The 16,375-nt window shown below is 40.0% G+C and overlaps 1 protein-coding gene across 4 annotated transcripts in view; it reads left to right on the forward strand.

Annotated features, from left to right (window-relative positions):
* The window catches only part of PEX5L (peroxisomal biogenesis factor 5 like), a 377,606-nt gene extending 361,625 nt beyond the window's left edge, over window positions 1–15,981 (forward strand). For all 4 annotated transcript variants that reach the window (XM_077487914.1, XM_077487916.1, XM_077487915.1 and 1 more), the window contains 4 exons: window positions 5,327–5,521; window positions 10,118–10,283; window positions 11,415–11,572; window positions 13,213–15,981. In XM_077487914.1, coding sequence (XP_077344040.1) covers window positions 5,327–5,521; window positions 10,118–10,283; window positions 11,415–11,572; window positions 13,213–13,417 — 724 coding nt within the window. In that variant the 3' untranslated portion in view covers window positions 13,418–15,981. The remainder of the gene's footprint in view (window positions 1–5,326; window positions 5,522–10,117; window positions 10,284–11,414; window positions 11,573–13,212) is intronic.
* Window positions 15,982–16,375: the final 394 nt, after the last annotated feature.

Raw genomic sequence — 16,375 nt, forward strand, 5'->3', positions numbered from 1 at the left:
TTGTCGGAAAATTTTATATCCAGCTCTCAAACTTTGTTGGTCGGGCATTCCGACGGAAAAGGTCCGATGGAGCCCACACATGGTCGGATTATCTGCCAACACAGTCCGATCGGACATTTTCCGTCGGACTTTCCGACCATGTGTACAAGGGCTTATGCCCCATACACACGATCGGACTTTCCGACAACATATCCGTGGATTTTTGTTCGAAGGTTGTTGGCTCCAACTTGTCTTGCATACAGGCGGTCACACAAATATTGGCCAACAATTACGAACATAGTGACGTACAAGATGTACAGCGAGCCGATAAAAAGGAAGTTCAATAGTCATGTGATATTTCCATTACGAGCGCTAGTTTTACAAGATCGAGCGCTTCCGTCTCATACTTGATTCCGAGCATACATTCATTTTAGTGCAACGGACTTGTGTACACACGATTGGAAAGTCGAACAACAAAGTTTTGAGAAAATTTGAGAACCTGCTAGCCAACATTTGTTGGTGGAAAGTCCGCCAACAAATGTTTGATGAAGCATACACATGGCCGGACTTTCAGCCAACAAGCTCACATCCAAAAATTTTTGTCGGAAAATCCAATCATGTGTACGCGGCATTATTTGTTACAACTGGACTTTTTCTAGTCATGCGTAATTGTTCTAACCAAAATACATTACTAGCAGCTATAGAGTGCTAAGCCTACATTAATCTGTTAAATACACAAACAAACTAATATTTAATTTAATTTGCCAATTTTCCTACCCTGAGATGGAAGGGCATTTTGCTACAGCTAGTGCTGCCTTCATCCTATAACAGAACATACACTGAAAAGGGACCTCATTTGTGGGCCGTGTTTGAAGAGACAGTTATTCAGAGATCCTTATGCATAACTTACACCCCTTTCACACCAGGGCGTTTTGCAGGCGCTATAGCGTTAGAAATAGCGCCTGCAATCCGCCCTAAAGAAGCTGCACCATTGTGTGTAGTGTGAAAGCCCCGAGGGCTTTCACACTACAGCGGTGCGCTGGCAGGACGTCAGAAAAAAGTCCTGCCAGCAGCTTCTTTGGAGCGGTGAAGGAGCGGTGTGTTTACCGCTCCTCCACCACTGCTCCCCATTGAAATCAATGGGGCAGCGCTGTAATACCGCCAGCAAAACACCGCTATTGCGGCGTATTGCCGGTGATTTTAACCCTTTAGCGGGCGCTAGCAGGGGGTAAAAATGCGCCGCAAATCCACTGCAAATCCGGCGTTAAAGCGCCGTTAAAAATAGCGCCGTTTTAACGCCAACGCAATGGGCAAGATTTCTAGAATATAAATGGATGAAGAGACAGCTTTTGGGGATGAATATAAAAAGGAGAGAAGTGTCATTGGGCGCATACATGAGGGTCCAAATTAGGTGGGTGGGAGGTAGCATTCCTGGGGACATGTTGCATAAATAAGTGGAGAAGTTACTGTTTATGGATGCATGAGATGCTGCAGCAAAGGTAACAGCAATGCATTTTCTGATGGTATAATGGTACAACATGGTACTACTACTAATGTTATATTGTAATAGAACAATTGATGTTATTACAGTGTTGCATCCAATGTTATATATGTGCTATACTGTCACTGACAAATCTTATACCCATGTGGTTTTATATGCTTCACAATGAGGATGATTCAGTTTGATCCAAGCTTGCAGCCTCTCAGTTCCCATGTCGCATAGGTTTGCCCTGTTTGTGTCAGTGACTGGTTAGGAAGCTCCATACATGTCTCTGAATGACAGCAATTCTGAGATAGCAATGGAATGGGATGTCTTTTGCAGCTTTGCATTCTTTTGGATGGTAGTTATGGTGTTAATATATTTGATAGAAGCATGGGAGGACACAATATAGGCCTAGCTTGTGGTCTGGAACAGCCGCAGTTAGTCATTAAAAAAAAGTTAAATACTGTTTAATATAATAGATTTTTTCAAATGATATCATGCAATATATTTATTTCATTATTATTTCATTATTTTTTTTATTTTTTACCTTATGGAGGTCCCTTATAACATGATTTTGCTAAGTACTAATAAACATATCATTCATGAGTGCCTACTGTAAATGCAGAATAAACATATGCATATCCCGATATATTTTTAGCTGTTTGCTTGGATTTCAGCTTTAATGCCAACCCATATGCCCTTTGGCATTTTGCCGGATAAATTTAAAGGAATCAAAATAATAAGCTCCATAGAAATTCTATATAAAACGGAGCATGGTGATTCTTATGCAAGCCATACATGGAGTGAATTTCTTTCCTGCCACCCCCGCCGGGAGAATGCGGTGATTATTGCTAGCAGCTATATCAGCACCTAGCGATAATCACATGCAAAATCAAAAAGCAGGCTGGTTGTACCCAAGTTGATTGATCGATCAACTTGTTACATTCAGGCTTCCCATACATGGTTCGAATCTTGGCCGGTTCAGCAGCAATTCGAACTGTCTATGGCCTTAGACACATACAGTGCACACTTTAGCTGACACTCTTTAGTTTATTTAATTAGCTCATTAAGAAGTATTGTAATAGGCACAACTCCATTAACATCTTGAACCAGGCAAGGAGGCAAGTAGCTATTAAAGTGATATTAAAGGCTTACTTTAATTTAAAAAAAATAAAAACCATGTTGCACTTACCTGCTCTGTGCATTGGTTTTGCACAGAGCAGCCCCAATCCTCTTTTTCTCAGGCACTCTTGGCCCCTTCCTTCTGTTGAGTGCCCCCAAAGCAAGCAGCTTGCAATGGGGGCACTCAAGCAGGCTTTCTCCCGTGACTCTGTGTGTCCATTCACACACAAAGCCACGCCCCCTTTCTCCTCATTGTCAGCCAATAAGGAGGGAGAGTCTCCGGAAAGTTGAGGCTCTTGTGCACATCGCTGGAGCGAGATGGGGCTCAGGAAAGTATTGGGGGGCTGCTTCACAAAGGAGGTTTTTTAAATTACCTTGAGCCTTTAGAACCACTTTACCACCCATATACTTTGAAAAATTAAACTAGGTGATGTGTTAGAAACAAGTAAAGTAGACTTGCTGTAATATAATAATGATTTTGGTGATCAATGTTCTGACAGTACAAAAAGGTAAATACCTAAAACCTGCAACATTAGCTTAGGAGTGCCATAAACTGTCCTCACTATGACCTAATGTAGCACAGGCAGAAAATCCTGAAAGCGAATAGCCTTTTTCTTTGCCACATTGACCCATAATTGACATTACACGAGCCACTTCTTAGCTCCATGCATTTCTACAACCAGAGCATATTGAAATTAGGCCTTTGTTTTGTTATATTGCACAGTTAATTCCTGGAAACAAGAGCACCCTTAAACACCCTGAAAACAAGAGGCAAAACGAGCAGTCCTGTCACTAGAGTCCCACACAACTTGTTATGGGACAATGTGATATTTTTCCCATTATGCAGACTAACATAGTGTGACAGTACGTCACCCACACTCCGCTTGAGTGTTTCCATCTGTATACCGCTTCCTAAGTCCTAAGGAATAGCCTTTATTTGAGATCTCACACAAAATATATACAGCAGGATGACTAAAACCTAACCTAATTACTATGAGCTAAATATCTAATCAACACTGGACTCCTTCATTCAATTGCAGGGTTAATTAGCGCAAACAACAAAACAACAATAGGTGAAATACTCTTTAGAATCTGTGTCAAGCCAGACTAGACTCATTTACACAACAGACAGGTGGCTGGAGTTGATGACATTAGCATCTAACAGTTTGTGTCCCAACAGTGTGATTCAGTCACTATTGCTAATATGGTAAATACATATCCAGAGACTGTGTCTTGGGGGTGGGGGGCAGTTCACACGGACCTGAATCCAAGTAACACCTCAGGGTCCCCAGGCATACAGCTCACAAAGAGCACCGTTCCCCCAAATGCCAGGGCCCATAATCGGTGGGCAAGAGGCTCGCATTCAGTCCCCCCCAAAAGCCTTGGTCGCGCCTAGGTCTGTCACACATAGCCTTTCCTATCTCATTTTTACCCCCCCCCCTCCCTTGTGACCAGTGCCAAGGAAGTTTACAGTTTACGACGCCATGAAAAAACTGCCTAAATCTGTAACGAGTGAGAATCTACTAGCACAACCACCTCAATCACATACACGGTATTGTCAAAAGAACTTTAATGGCATCCCAGTCTTAGTGTGTAAAGTTTGAGCCGTGGCTTTGTGTGTGAATGGACACACAGAGTCATGAGAGAAAGCCTGCTTGGGTGCCCCATTGCAAGCTGCTTGCTCTGGGGGGCACTCGGTAGAAGGGAGGGGCCAAGAGTGTCAACGTGTTGGCCCACCCTTTGCAGCTATAACAGCTTCAACTCTTCTGGGAAAGTTGTCCACAAGGTTTAGGAATGTGTCTATGGGAATGTTTGACCATTCTTCCAGAAGCACATTTGTGAGGTCAGGCACTGATATGGACAGTCAGGCACTGATATCACAGTCTCAGCTCTAATTCATCCAAAATGTGTTCTGTCAGGTTGAGGTCAGGATTCTGGGCAGGCCAGTCAGATTCCCACACCCCAAACTGGCTCATCCACATCTTTATGGACCTTGCTTTGTGCACTGGTGCGCAGTCATGTTGGAACAGAAAGGGGCCATCCCCAAACTGTTCCCACAAAGTTGGGAGTATGAAATTGTCCAAAATGTCTTGGTATGCTGACACCTTAATATTTCACTTAAACTAAGGGGCCAAGAACAATCCCTCACCATAATCCCCCCTTCACCAAATGATTTGGAGGAGTGGCCCAATACTTTTGGCAATATAGCGTGAATGAGCGAGTTTGGGCTGCAAACTCAATATTGAACCCTACGGACTAAGATGTCATTAAAGTTCATGTGCGTATAAAGGCAGGTGTCCCCATACTTTTGACAATATAGTGTATTTTAAGAGCATATGAGCAAGATTCTGAAATCAGAGTATATTTACTGTACATCTTGCAATCAGAAGGTTGCAAGGAATATGGTGTGTTTTGTGTTCTCACTGACAAGCAATAAAAGTAAAAAAAAAAATATATATATATATATATATATATATATATATATATATATATATTGTTCCTATGTTTGTGTTACATTTTTTTAAAAGAACATGGTCTTTAGGTAATAATAAATTGGGGACCTTGCAGGTTTTTCTACCATTTCTTGCTTTCAAGCACATATTTTATGTTCTTCTGCTAGAGAACAGACCTAGCCACAGAAGCAAAATATTTTCATAGTGAACTAAACGTTTAAAGATATAAACACCTAATTACCTAGCCCCTTATAAATTCTAATATGTGGTTTCATTATTGCTTTTTCAGGTGCTTACAGCTACAACCAAATAATTTAAAAGCACTCATGGCCTTGGCTGTCAGCTATACCAACATAGGGCATCAGCAAGATGCATACGAAGCTCTGAAAACATGGATTAAGCAGAATCCCAGATATAAGTTTCTAGTGAAGAAATCTGAATCTCCAGCATTGACCAGGAGAATGTCAAAACCATTTTGTGAAAGGTAAAGTTAAAGACACTTTATTGCTAAGGACATAAAACTGACCACAATATTAGCTGTTTACTTACTACATCAATAAACAATACAGGCATACCCCACTTTTAAGTACACAATGGGGTTTATTTACTAAAGCTGGAAAGTGCAAAATCAGGCTCACTTCTGCATAGAAACCAATGAGCTTCTAACCCCAGCTTGTTCAATTAAGCTTAAGTATTTAAACCTGGAAGCTCATTGGTTTCTATGCAGAAGTGAGACTGATTTTGCACTTTCCAGCTTTAGTAAATAAACCCCATTGTGTACTTAAAAGTGGGGTATGCCTGTATTTACTGTACTAGTACTTGGCCAGTTAGAACTAACTTCCTATTGGTCTAATTTTCTTCAAATTACCAGAAACTGGTAGCTGTACCAGACTGTAAGTGTGTTACTGGCAGAGTCATAAGGGGAAAATAAAGGGAAAAAAAAGCTGCCTAAAAAGAAAACTAGTCAACCACTACATCTAAGGACTATAAGCTACAATATATGGGTTTAACCACTTGCAGACCGGACCATTTTGCTGGTCAAAGACCAGACCACTTTTTGCGATTCGGCACTGCGTCGCTTTAACTGACAATTGCGCGGTCGTGCGACGTGGCTCCCAAACAAAATTGACGTCCTTTTTTTCCCACAAATAGAGCTTTCTTTTGGTGGTATTTGATCACCCCTGCGGTTTTTATTTTTTGCGCTATAAAAAAAAATAGAGCGACAATTTTGAAAAAAACGCATTATTTTTTACTTTTTGTTATAATAAATATCCCCCAAAAATATATAAAAAAACATTTTTTTCCCTCAGTTTAGGCCGATACGTATTCTTCTACATATTTTTTGGTAAAAAAAATCGCAATAAGTGATTATTGATTGGTTTGCGCAAAAGTTATAGCGTTTACAAAATAGGGATAGTTTTATAGCATTTTTATTAATAATTTTTTATTATTATTTTTTTGCTAGTGATGGCGGCGATCAGCGATTTTTATTGTGACTGCGACATTGTGGGGGACCCATCGGACATTTTTGACACATTTTTGGGACCATTGTCATTTATACAGTAATCACTGCTATATAAATGCAGTGATTCCTGTGTAAATGACACTGGCAGTGAAAGGGTTAACCAGTGGGTGGCAGTGTAGGGGTTAAGTGTTCCTAGGGGTGTGTTACTAACTGTGGGGGGGTTGGGCTTTCATTTAGTGAACACTGATCTCTGCTCCAATCACATGGAGCAGAGATCAGCGTCACTAGTTGCTAGGCAGAATGGAGAAATGTTGTTTACACAGCATTTTCTCCATTCGGCCACTCCGTGAGATGATCGCGGGGATGCCCGCGGCGATCGAGTCCGCGGGTCCCACGACCGGACTCACGGGGGTCCCGACCAACGCGGGAGCGCGCCGCCGGCGGCGCGCTCCCGATGGCAGGGCGGCATTGAATATTGGACGTACCTGTACGCCAATATGCCTGCCCATGCCATTCTGTCGACGTACATCGTCGTGCGCTGGTCGGGAAGTGGTTAATCAGCCACTACATCTAAGGACTTGTAAGCTGCAATATATGGGTTTAGATACGCTTGCATTGTAATCATTGATTCTCTTAAACTACTGTTGCAACTTGAAAATCTATTGTTCGATGCTTAAGTTTATTTTTTAAAGACTTATTAGCAACGACCCATTTCCTGTGGTTATTTCGGCTTAATCAGAAGGGCACAGTGTAATAACGCTTAATATTTGTGAGGCTAAGTCATTTCTTTTCCAAAGACAAAAACAGGGGAGAAATTGCCCAAAATACTGTCAGAATTATATTTATAATACAACCAGAAAATTCTCTGGAATTTTAATTTAAATATGGAGTGTCTTAGATGATTTTGACGGCTTTTCAAAAGGTGCTCTGTAGTCTAATACACTTCTGTCTCATGGTATCAGTGCAACTTCTCCTATAGATAAAGTGGATGAATATTTGTCATCCTAGGACTGTACATGTGTTATTGGTCATGAGGAGAAAAAAAATTGCATAAAAAAGAAAACTAGTCAGCCATCACATCTAAGGACTTGTAAGCTGCAGTATATGGGTTTAGATATGCTTTAACCACTTCAATACAGGGCACTTAAACACCTTCCTGCCAAGACCAATTTTGAGCTTTCAGCGCTGTCGCACTTTGAATGACAATTGCGCAGTCATGCTACACTGTACCCAAATGAAATTTTTATCATTTTTTGCCCACAGGTAGAGCTTTCTTTTGGTGGTATTTGATCACCTCTACGGTTTTTATTTTTTGCTAAACAAATAAAAAAATACCGAAATTTTTTTAAAAAATATGTTTTTTTTGTTTCAGTTTCAAAACTTTGTAAATAAGTAAGTTTTCTCCTTCACTGATGGGCACTGATGGGGCTACACTGATGGGCACTGATAAGGCGGCACTGATGGCCACTGATAAGGTGACACCAATGAAGTGGCACTGATGAGGTGGCATTGATGGGCATTGATATGTGCCACTTATAGGCGGCACTGATAGGCGGCACTGATAGGTGGCACTGATGGGCACTGATAGGCGGCACTGATGGGCGACATGGATGGGCACTGATAGGTAGCACAAATTGGTACTGATAGGCAGTACGGATGGGCATGGATAGGCGGCACAGATGGGCATGGATTGATGGCACAGATGGGCACGGATGGGCACTGATAGGCGGCACAGATGGGCACTGATAGGCAGCATTGTATTGTTTTATACTGTACTAATGGATGCCAATTAGTGATGCCCATTGTGGGCACTGATTGGCATCCATTGTGGGCACTGATTGGCATCCATTGTGGGCACTGACTGGAATCCCTGGTGGTCTAGGGTGGCATACCTTGTGCTGGGCATCCCTGGTGGTCTGGTGGTGTCCCTGGTGGTCCAGTGTGGGCATCCTCGGGGGGGGATAATCGATCAGCACAGACCCCCACCTGTCATAGGAGCAGCCGATCGGCTCTCCTCTACTCGCATCTGACAGACGCGAGTGAGGAAAAGCTGATCACCGGCTCTTCCCATTTACACTGTGATCAGGCGTGATTGGACACGGCTGATCACGTGGTAAAGAGTCTCCGTCGGTGACTCTTTACTGAGATCATAGTTGCGGGGTGTCAGATTGACACACCGCAACAACGATCGCCACGATGCACGCCCCCGGGGGCGCGCAGCGGCTCAAAAACCTTATCACGTCATATGACGTCCGGTCGGGATTTTGAAACCACTATGCCGCCATGCTTTTGGTATAGGGCGGGCGGCAAGTGGTTAAAGTAGAACTATAGGCAAAACTTATTTTTTTTCATTTTGGATAGAGCATGAGTGTTATAAACCCTATAAGATTTTTTTTTTTTGCCATTTATGTCTCATTGCGGAGATTTCACTTCCTGTCCCATAGCCAAACAGGAAGTGAGAGGAAATCCCTGCAAACTAAGGACATTTCTTGGGGACCCCCCAGGTCACCAGAACTAGTGCCCCCATTGGAAGATTTCCCCTTTATTACTTTTCTGGGGACAACCCAAAATTTAGTTTTTTCTTTTACTTTCAATGATGATGGTAAACAGGACAAATAGAGAGGGTGAATCTCGCTAACAGGGGCACAGATAGCAATAAAAACTGCAAGGTGTCCTAATCCCTCTGCACTCTATCCAAAACGAAAAAAAAAACGTTTTGCCTTTAGTCATAATTTAATTTATATGCTTGTATTGCAATAATTGATTCTCTTAAACTGCTTTTGCAACTTGCAAATCAATTTTTTAAATGCTTATTAAGTTTACTTTTTAAAGCCTTATTAGTAGTGACCCATTTCTTGTGGTTATTTTTCGCTTAATCAAGTAGGGCGCAGTGTAATAACGCTGAATGTCTGTGAGGCTCAGTAATGTATTTTTCAAAGACAAAACCAGGGGAAAAATTGTCCATGTAGTCCTGGAAGCCTTTTATCTGCTGGAGGTATCATGTTCTTCTTGGGTGAAAAGGCAAATACGTTATATTGCCGTTTTGCACTAGTTTAGAGCAGTTTATCTCAGGGTAATGATAGGAAGCAAATGCTTATTTCTCTGCAGTATAAATAATATAGAGGGATCCAAGATACATACAAATTGGTCATTTCTTGTGTGTATTTCCCAAGGAAGATGATGATGTTTAGGATAAGTGAAAGCTAAAATGAAGCTTTCTTTTTATAAAGGCAACAGGAAATAATTAGATCATCCAAATTTGCTTGACAACACAATATTAGAAAGAGCCTAAATTAACAGATATACAATTGCAGATATTAAAATAATAAAGAAAAATGTCTGTTACAGCACACATGATATGGGGTATGTGCCTAAAGAAGGTATACATAAAATAAGCCACGTGTAGAATTCAATTAGAAGCTGTCATTGGTATGCACAGAGTTTTATAGACAACAGCAAAAGCTATTAGTATATATTTTTAGAATAACGCAGCTTGTTACTACTAAGCCATGATATATCGCAACAATTGTATAATGCAAGCTAAATCATACGTGTGACCACAATTTCCTATGTTGTATGATTTGCTTTTCTTAATCTGAATTGTTATACTTTCAGTATTTCCTTGGAAGAGGTAAAGGATTTGTATCTAGAGGCAGCACATCAGAATGGGGACCTAATAGACCCGGACTTGCAGACTGGACTCGGAGTTTTGTTTAACCTAAGTGGGGAGTTTGATAGAGCTGTAGATGCTTTCAACTCTGCCTTAATGGTCCGACCTGATGTAAGTTCATGAAAGCTGAAGAATTTCTAAATACCAACTTTACTTTTCCAACCTATGCCCTGTGTATGCTTTAAAATATATAAATAATTTAAACAAAAAATAAATACTTAGCAGATACACAGCATCAGTAACACTAAAGGATTTCAAAGTGTATATGGTCAAAGGAGCTTCCTGCCCCTGCCTTTCCTTGACATATGGTGACCCTATGTACTCTTTAACAACTTCCCTATGGAGCACACAATATTACATTTCATTCTGTTTGTTTTAGAATCACGTGATCTTATTAAAACAGAACTCCAGGCAAATAGTTCAGTTTGACAGTGAATGCCGTTTTGTCTGACAGTTGTCACATTCCCACCCCCATTTTTTTCACTGGATCATCACTTCTCTCCAATTAGCAAGGAAGTGATCCAGGAAGCAGCAAATCTGAACCATAATGTGAGCAACTACAAAAGAAATAGTAGAGTCATCATTTTGCCTGGCAGTGCGGCAGATGTGTATAAGTTAATGTCAAACTGAATTCATAGCAATAGATATGCAATCATATAGACAATGTACTAACAACCCCCATTTTCATAGACTTACCTCCACTTCCCTGTTACAGCAGTTGTGAACATTGTCTAAACAGCAGTGTGCAGTCCAGTAGCCACCAGAGTTTGACTAGACCAGGTTATGAACACTCAGTAATATTGCTGTTCAGACATGCCCCCTGTTTTCCTCTGCAGTTCAGGTCTGCATAAAGACACTAGTGCCGAAGGGTGTGACTAAAATTAAGCTATACCGGCATAAAACAACTGACGGTGACAGCAACATTTTTACTGAGAGAAAAGGGTGTTTTGGACATTAGCAAGCAACAATCAGTCAAAAACCATAACTTTCAGAGGTATTTGACAATAAGAAGATAAAAAGGTATGGGGCATCAACTGGACTTTAATGTCCTCATGATATATTTTTAGGTTTGCATTATAGCTGGACCAGTGATAAATACTATACACATACATGTAGATGTCATTAGAGACAAAATAATTGACTTGCACATTACTAAGAAATATTTTAGATATATGTTACATTCATCTTTGCTAGCTGAATATGAACTGAAATACAGAGTTTGTACTAACTCTTCTTTGCCAGGACTACTCACTTTGGAACCGCTTGGGTGCAACGTTAGCCAATGGAGACAAAAGTGAAGAAGCAGTAGAGGCGTATTCAAAAGCCCTGGAGATACAGCCAGGATTTATTAGGTCCAGATATAATTTAGGAATAAGCTGCATTAACCTTGGAGCGCACAGGTCAGTAACAAGAACCTAACATTTTAAACTGCATTGTGAATCTATATCTAAATCTTTTTATTTGAGTCTAGGGTAGAGTAAGGAAAGGTTGTTTGGTAGGCTGACGTTGTCTAGCAGGGTGCATATTCTTATTTTAATCTTGGTGCTTTTTCTGTATTTGTCAAAATATGTGTAGTAATCCATTGTAAAATTTCAGCACTGTACATGAGCTAATTTTAAAGTGGTTGTATACCTAGAGAATATAAAAAAAATTATACCATCTATACCAAATTATACCAGCTTAGTTTCACACCTACATGTGCTCCTGTTCTCCAACAATCATCACTGTTCTGCTACACTGATTTAGCCTGATAGCAGGCAAACCATTGAGACAAACTGCCCCTTCTCTTGAGACTTACAGACTGTGGGGAGGGGAGGAGAGACAAATCTAGTACAACTACAGCTGTGAAAGTTGTTGGTGGTTGTGTATAGCTGCAGATAGTACATGATGTTCTGTCTTCATCTACCAATGTTCCCATCCTATGCCACACCCATGGACTGACAGCTTTAGGAGAGCCAAGAGAGGCTAAAGGAGACGTGAATTCACAGCTATAGGTATACGTACATTACCCTGCATTACATTGTGCTAATGAGCTTGACCATCCAGCACTTGCCATCCACAGGCCATCTATATATGACTACACACAATCGGATTTTCCGACAACAAAACCGTGGATTTTTTTCCAAAGGATGTTGGCTCAGACTTGTCTTGCATACACACGCTCACACAAATGTTGTCATAAATTCCAAACATCAAGAACGCGGTGACATACAATGCATACAACAAGCCGAGAAAAGGAAGTTTAATAGCCAGTGCGGCTCCTTCTGCTTGATTCAGAGCATGCGTGGACTTTTGTGTGACAGACTTGTGTACACACAATCGGGCCTTCCGACAACAAGTTTTGTTGTCGGAAAATTTGAGAACCTGCTCTCAAACATTTGTGTGCAGAAATTCCGACAGCAAATGTTCGATGGAGCATACGCACGGTCGGACTTTCCGACAAAAAGCTCACATTGAACATTTCCCATCAGAAATTCCGATTGTGTGTACGTGGCATTGGACTTCAAGTTTTTAACTTGAACGAGTAAACAGCCAATCATGCACAGTCCTGAGCTTGATCAGCTAAAGTGGAGGATAGGAATGGCAGCTGCAGGGGATCAGTAACAGTACTGGAGGGAGCCTGCTGGGGTGACGAGTAGGTAAGTATTTTTCCCTTAATCCACTGCCCCTAGATTAAACAAGCAAATAACCTTTGAAGTGCAGGTGTCTTCACCGCAGGGGTGGATTTTTTAATCTTTTGGAGTTGGGCTTTAATAACTAGTTTCCATTAATATTGTGTTCATTTAATACCGTATTTTAACTGTTCAGGATATTCAGGGTAAAGGGAAGCTCAAATGTTTGACTGTGATCTGGAAGACTGACATATCTAGAAAAGAAAACATTTTAGTTCTTGGTAAAAACGATGAAGGAATAGTAGAATGTTGTATTTTATTAACAGTGTTTTCTAAAATCTGCATTCTTTTCATTTAGAAGTATTACGTTAGCATATGTATATGGTTTTGACTTAATATGTTTTTCCTTTGATATGTTGTCTTTGCAGAGAGGCTGTTAGCAACTTCCTTACAGCCCTAAGCCTGCAGAGGAAAAGCAGGACTCAGCTGCAGTCCCTTCACCCAGTCATCTCAGGCAATATTTGGGCTGCACTCAGAATAGCCCTTTCTATGATGGACCAGCCAGAACTGTTTCATGCTGCCAATGTGGGAGACCTGGATATTCTCTTGAGAGCCTTTAATATTGAATCATGAATGACTGGACCTCAATGCCCTTTTCTACAAATCAAGTGTTTGCTGCAGATTCAGATGGGCATGATATTCAGTACTTCCATCAGATGATAACTTGGCCGTTTTATCCCAAAGATTGGTCAGTTACATCTGACATAAAAGCACAAACAGCAAGGAGTTGCAGATTACATTATTTTATGAACATTTGAATAAAATTTGCCTTTCCAATAAAGACCATTTTCAGAGAAATTATCTTTTATTAGATATCTATGAGACTGATCAGACTGCATACAAAAGAGTCCTAGATACTTTGATACAGCAAACTAGTCCAGATTCTGGATGTATTTCTTCCATACTACATCAGATGTCTGTGTTTTGAAGGTGCTGCTCCGTACTTGAGCTTAGTACTATGACCATCTGCAGTACAAAGAAGGAAAACTCTTGGCCAGTGCATGAGGATCTATACCAACTATACAATGATTGCGCATAACCTGTATGACCTTTATACATGTTAGTAGATGTGGAGTAGTTTTATTAGCAACACTTTGCAATCCCTGCTATTATATATGTAAGCAGGTACCTTCCAAGAAATACCATCTATAAGATCCAGTGCACCTCAATATACAGCAGTAATCAAGAGTCTGAAGTTGGTTGTTGTCAAAAATGCCTTTGTTAACTGATATATGAGGTATTGTCCACAAGTATAACCAACTGCCAAAATTCATTATAACTTTACAAATACAAAAAAGAAAGTTGCACTGATTGAGGCTGTACCAAGCCTGTTTGTAACTATACGTTTGCACTTTAGTCAGTTTTAATTATGCATGACATTAGTGTCTGAAAGTAATGAAAGATTTAAAAATCTGCCGGAAATGGCAAATAGGACCAAATATATTCTATAGGGATATTTTTATCCACTAAGATCATGAATTATGTACACTCTTAAAAATGCTGATAAAAATGAATATAAAACCATATGCAAACTGACATAATCTAAACCAGAGATGAGCAGTTCTGTTCAGTAGTGGAAGAGCTGTAAAGGGTCTACCAGCTTCATGTGGACCCAAGGTCGCTCCAGTAGTAATACATATATGCTTTCTTTAAGATAATTCTCCCTTTTTCTTCATGAGTTTTAAAGTATAAAAAAAAACGACTTTTGGAAACAGATCATAATTTATACCAGTCAGAAAGTGTAAGCAAATGCTAATAACACAAACTTATTTAAGAATAATTGGGGTTAATGAATGTTTGGAAATCCCCAGCAAGAAAAATTGTCAATAAAACAGATATCAGCTCTAAAGTAATGTCAAGAACCTATATAAACCATTCCATTGAAAAGGTATATATGTATTCTGCACAGTAGACACTAGGAGACACAGTAGAACTATTTTAGAGCATGGGTCATTGATATTATATCCTATATGCCTATCTATTAGACTTTTTTCTCCAAATATTTAATCAGCGTTAGCAGTCAGATAGAAGCATGTTAAACAGCTGGGCAATTTCAGAAAAACATTGCAAAAGCAGTAATTATGTATCAAGGGCAGTGATTCAATTGCAACCAATCTGATTTAAGCATATTCTAGTTATAAAAGGGAAAGATAATTTCAAACAGGTTGCTTTGAGTTACTGCACTTTGTATATTACTGTTTATCTTATGGAATAAGCCCTTGTGCTTTTCAGCAGTATATCTTCCTTTATGTTATAGTTTCAGCATTTAAAACAAAATCCTGCAATTGTCAGTGATGTGTCTGCTCATGTTGGTCTTGTTAGACTATTCATTTTGATGTTTTTTTTTTTTAACTAGCAGTCTCATAAAATTGTACTAGTCTAGTTTATAGTTTGCAGGCCCTGTTAGCAAGTGACTAACAGAATATAATTAATGTTTTAGTCCAGTTATACCTAGAAAGAAACAGGCTAACTCTATCTGATATAGAAATGACACTGCTCTAGATCAAGCATAGCAATTGGTATGATTTAATTGGTCAAGAAGTTTTGAATGACCAAGACTACACTATATGGTTTTACATGGGTCAAGACCTACTTGAACACTGCAGAAATTTCCTTTAACACAAATGCACAGACTGTTTTGCTTTTTATTGCTGAGCTTCTCAACAAATGCTTCTACGACCGTGCAACTAAATGGTAATAATAATGCACTCTGTTGCACTTGATGGGTCATCCGAGTAGGTCTGTGATCCAGGATAAAAAACAATCATTTATTTGGTTGGCTGTATGTTAAATTACGCAGTGGGTTTACTTATCTCAAACAAAGATAGACAAATTGTTTGAAAAAAAGTAAAATTTTAAAATATGTTTTAAATAAAGGTGGGACTGTTGAGGGTCAAAACTATGTTTTGTTGAGTCTGTTTAAAGTATATAATTGATACAGTAAATATGTCCCAGAAAATCTTATAATCATAAAACTAGACTTTCAGGATATCTGAGCTATAGTATGTCCTAGAATATTACCCCAATAGGTTAAGATTAGACCTAAATGGTTCTACGTCCAAAGTCAATTATAAATATTTTCAATAGCAATAGCATAATATATTATTGAAAGTCAATGTAAATTCTCTTTTTTTTTTCTATAAAAATAACAAACATGTCATACTTACCTGCTCTGTTGCAGTGGATTTGCCCAGAGCAGCCCAGATCCTCCTCTTCTTCTGTGCTCCTGACCCCTCCCTCCTGTTGAATGCCACCACAGCAAGCAGCTTGCTATGGGGGCACCCGAACCAAGTTGCAGCTCCTTGTGTCCATTCAGACACAGAGCTGTGGTTCGGCCCCACCCCCTCTCCTAATTGGCTAACTAACTTTTATTGACAGCAGTGGCAGCCAATGGCATCACTGCTGTGTCTCAGCCAGTCAGGAGGGAGAGTCCCGGATGGCTGAGACACTCATGGATATCGCTGGCCAGAGGGGGCTTAGGTAAGTATTAGGGGTGCTGAGGGGGGCTGCTGCAAACAGAAGGCTTTTTAT

Source organism: Lithobates pipiens, unplaced genomic scaffold (genome assembly GCF_037356315.1).
Source record: "Lithobates pipiens isolate NorthernLeopardFrog02 unplaced genomic scaffold, aLitPip1_a1.2 Scaffold_18, whole genome shotgun sequence".
NCBI lineage: Eukaryota > Metazoa > Chordata > Amphibia > Anura > Ranidae > Lithobates > Lithobates pipiens.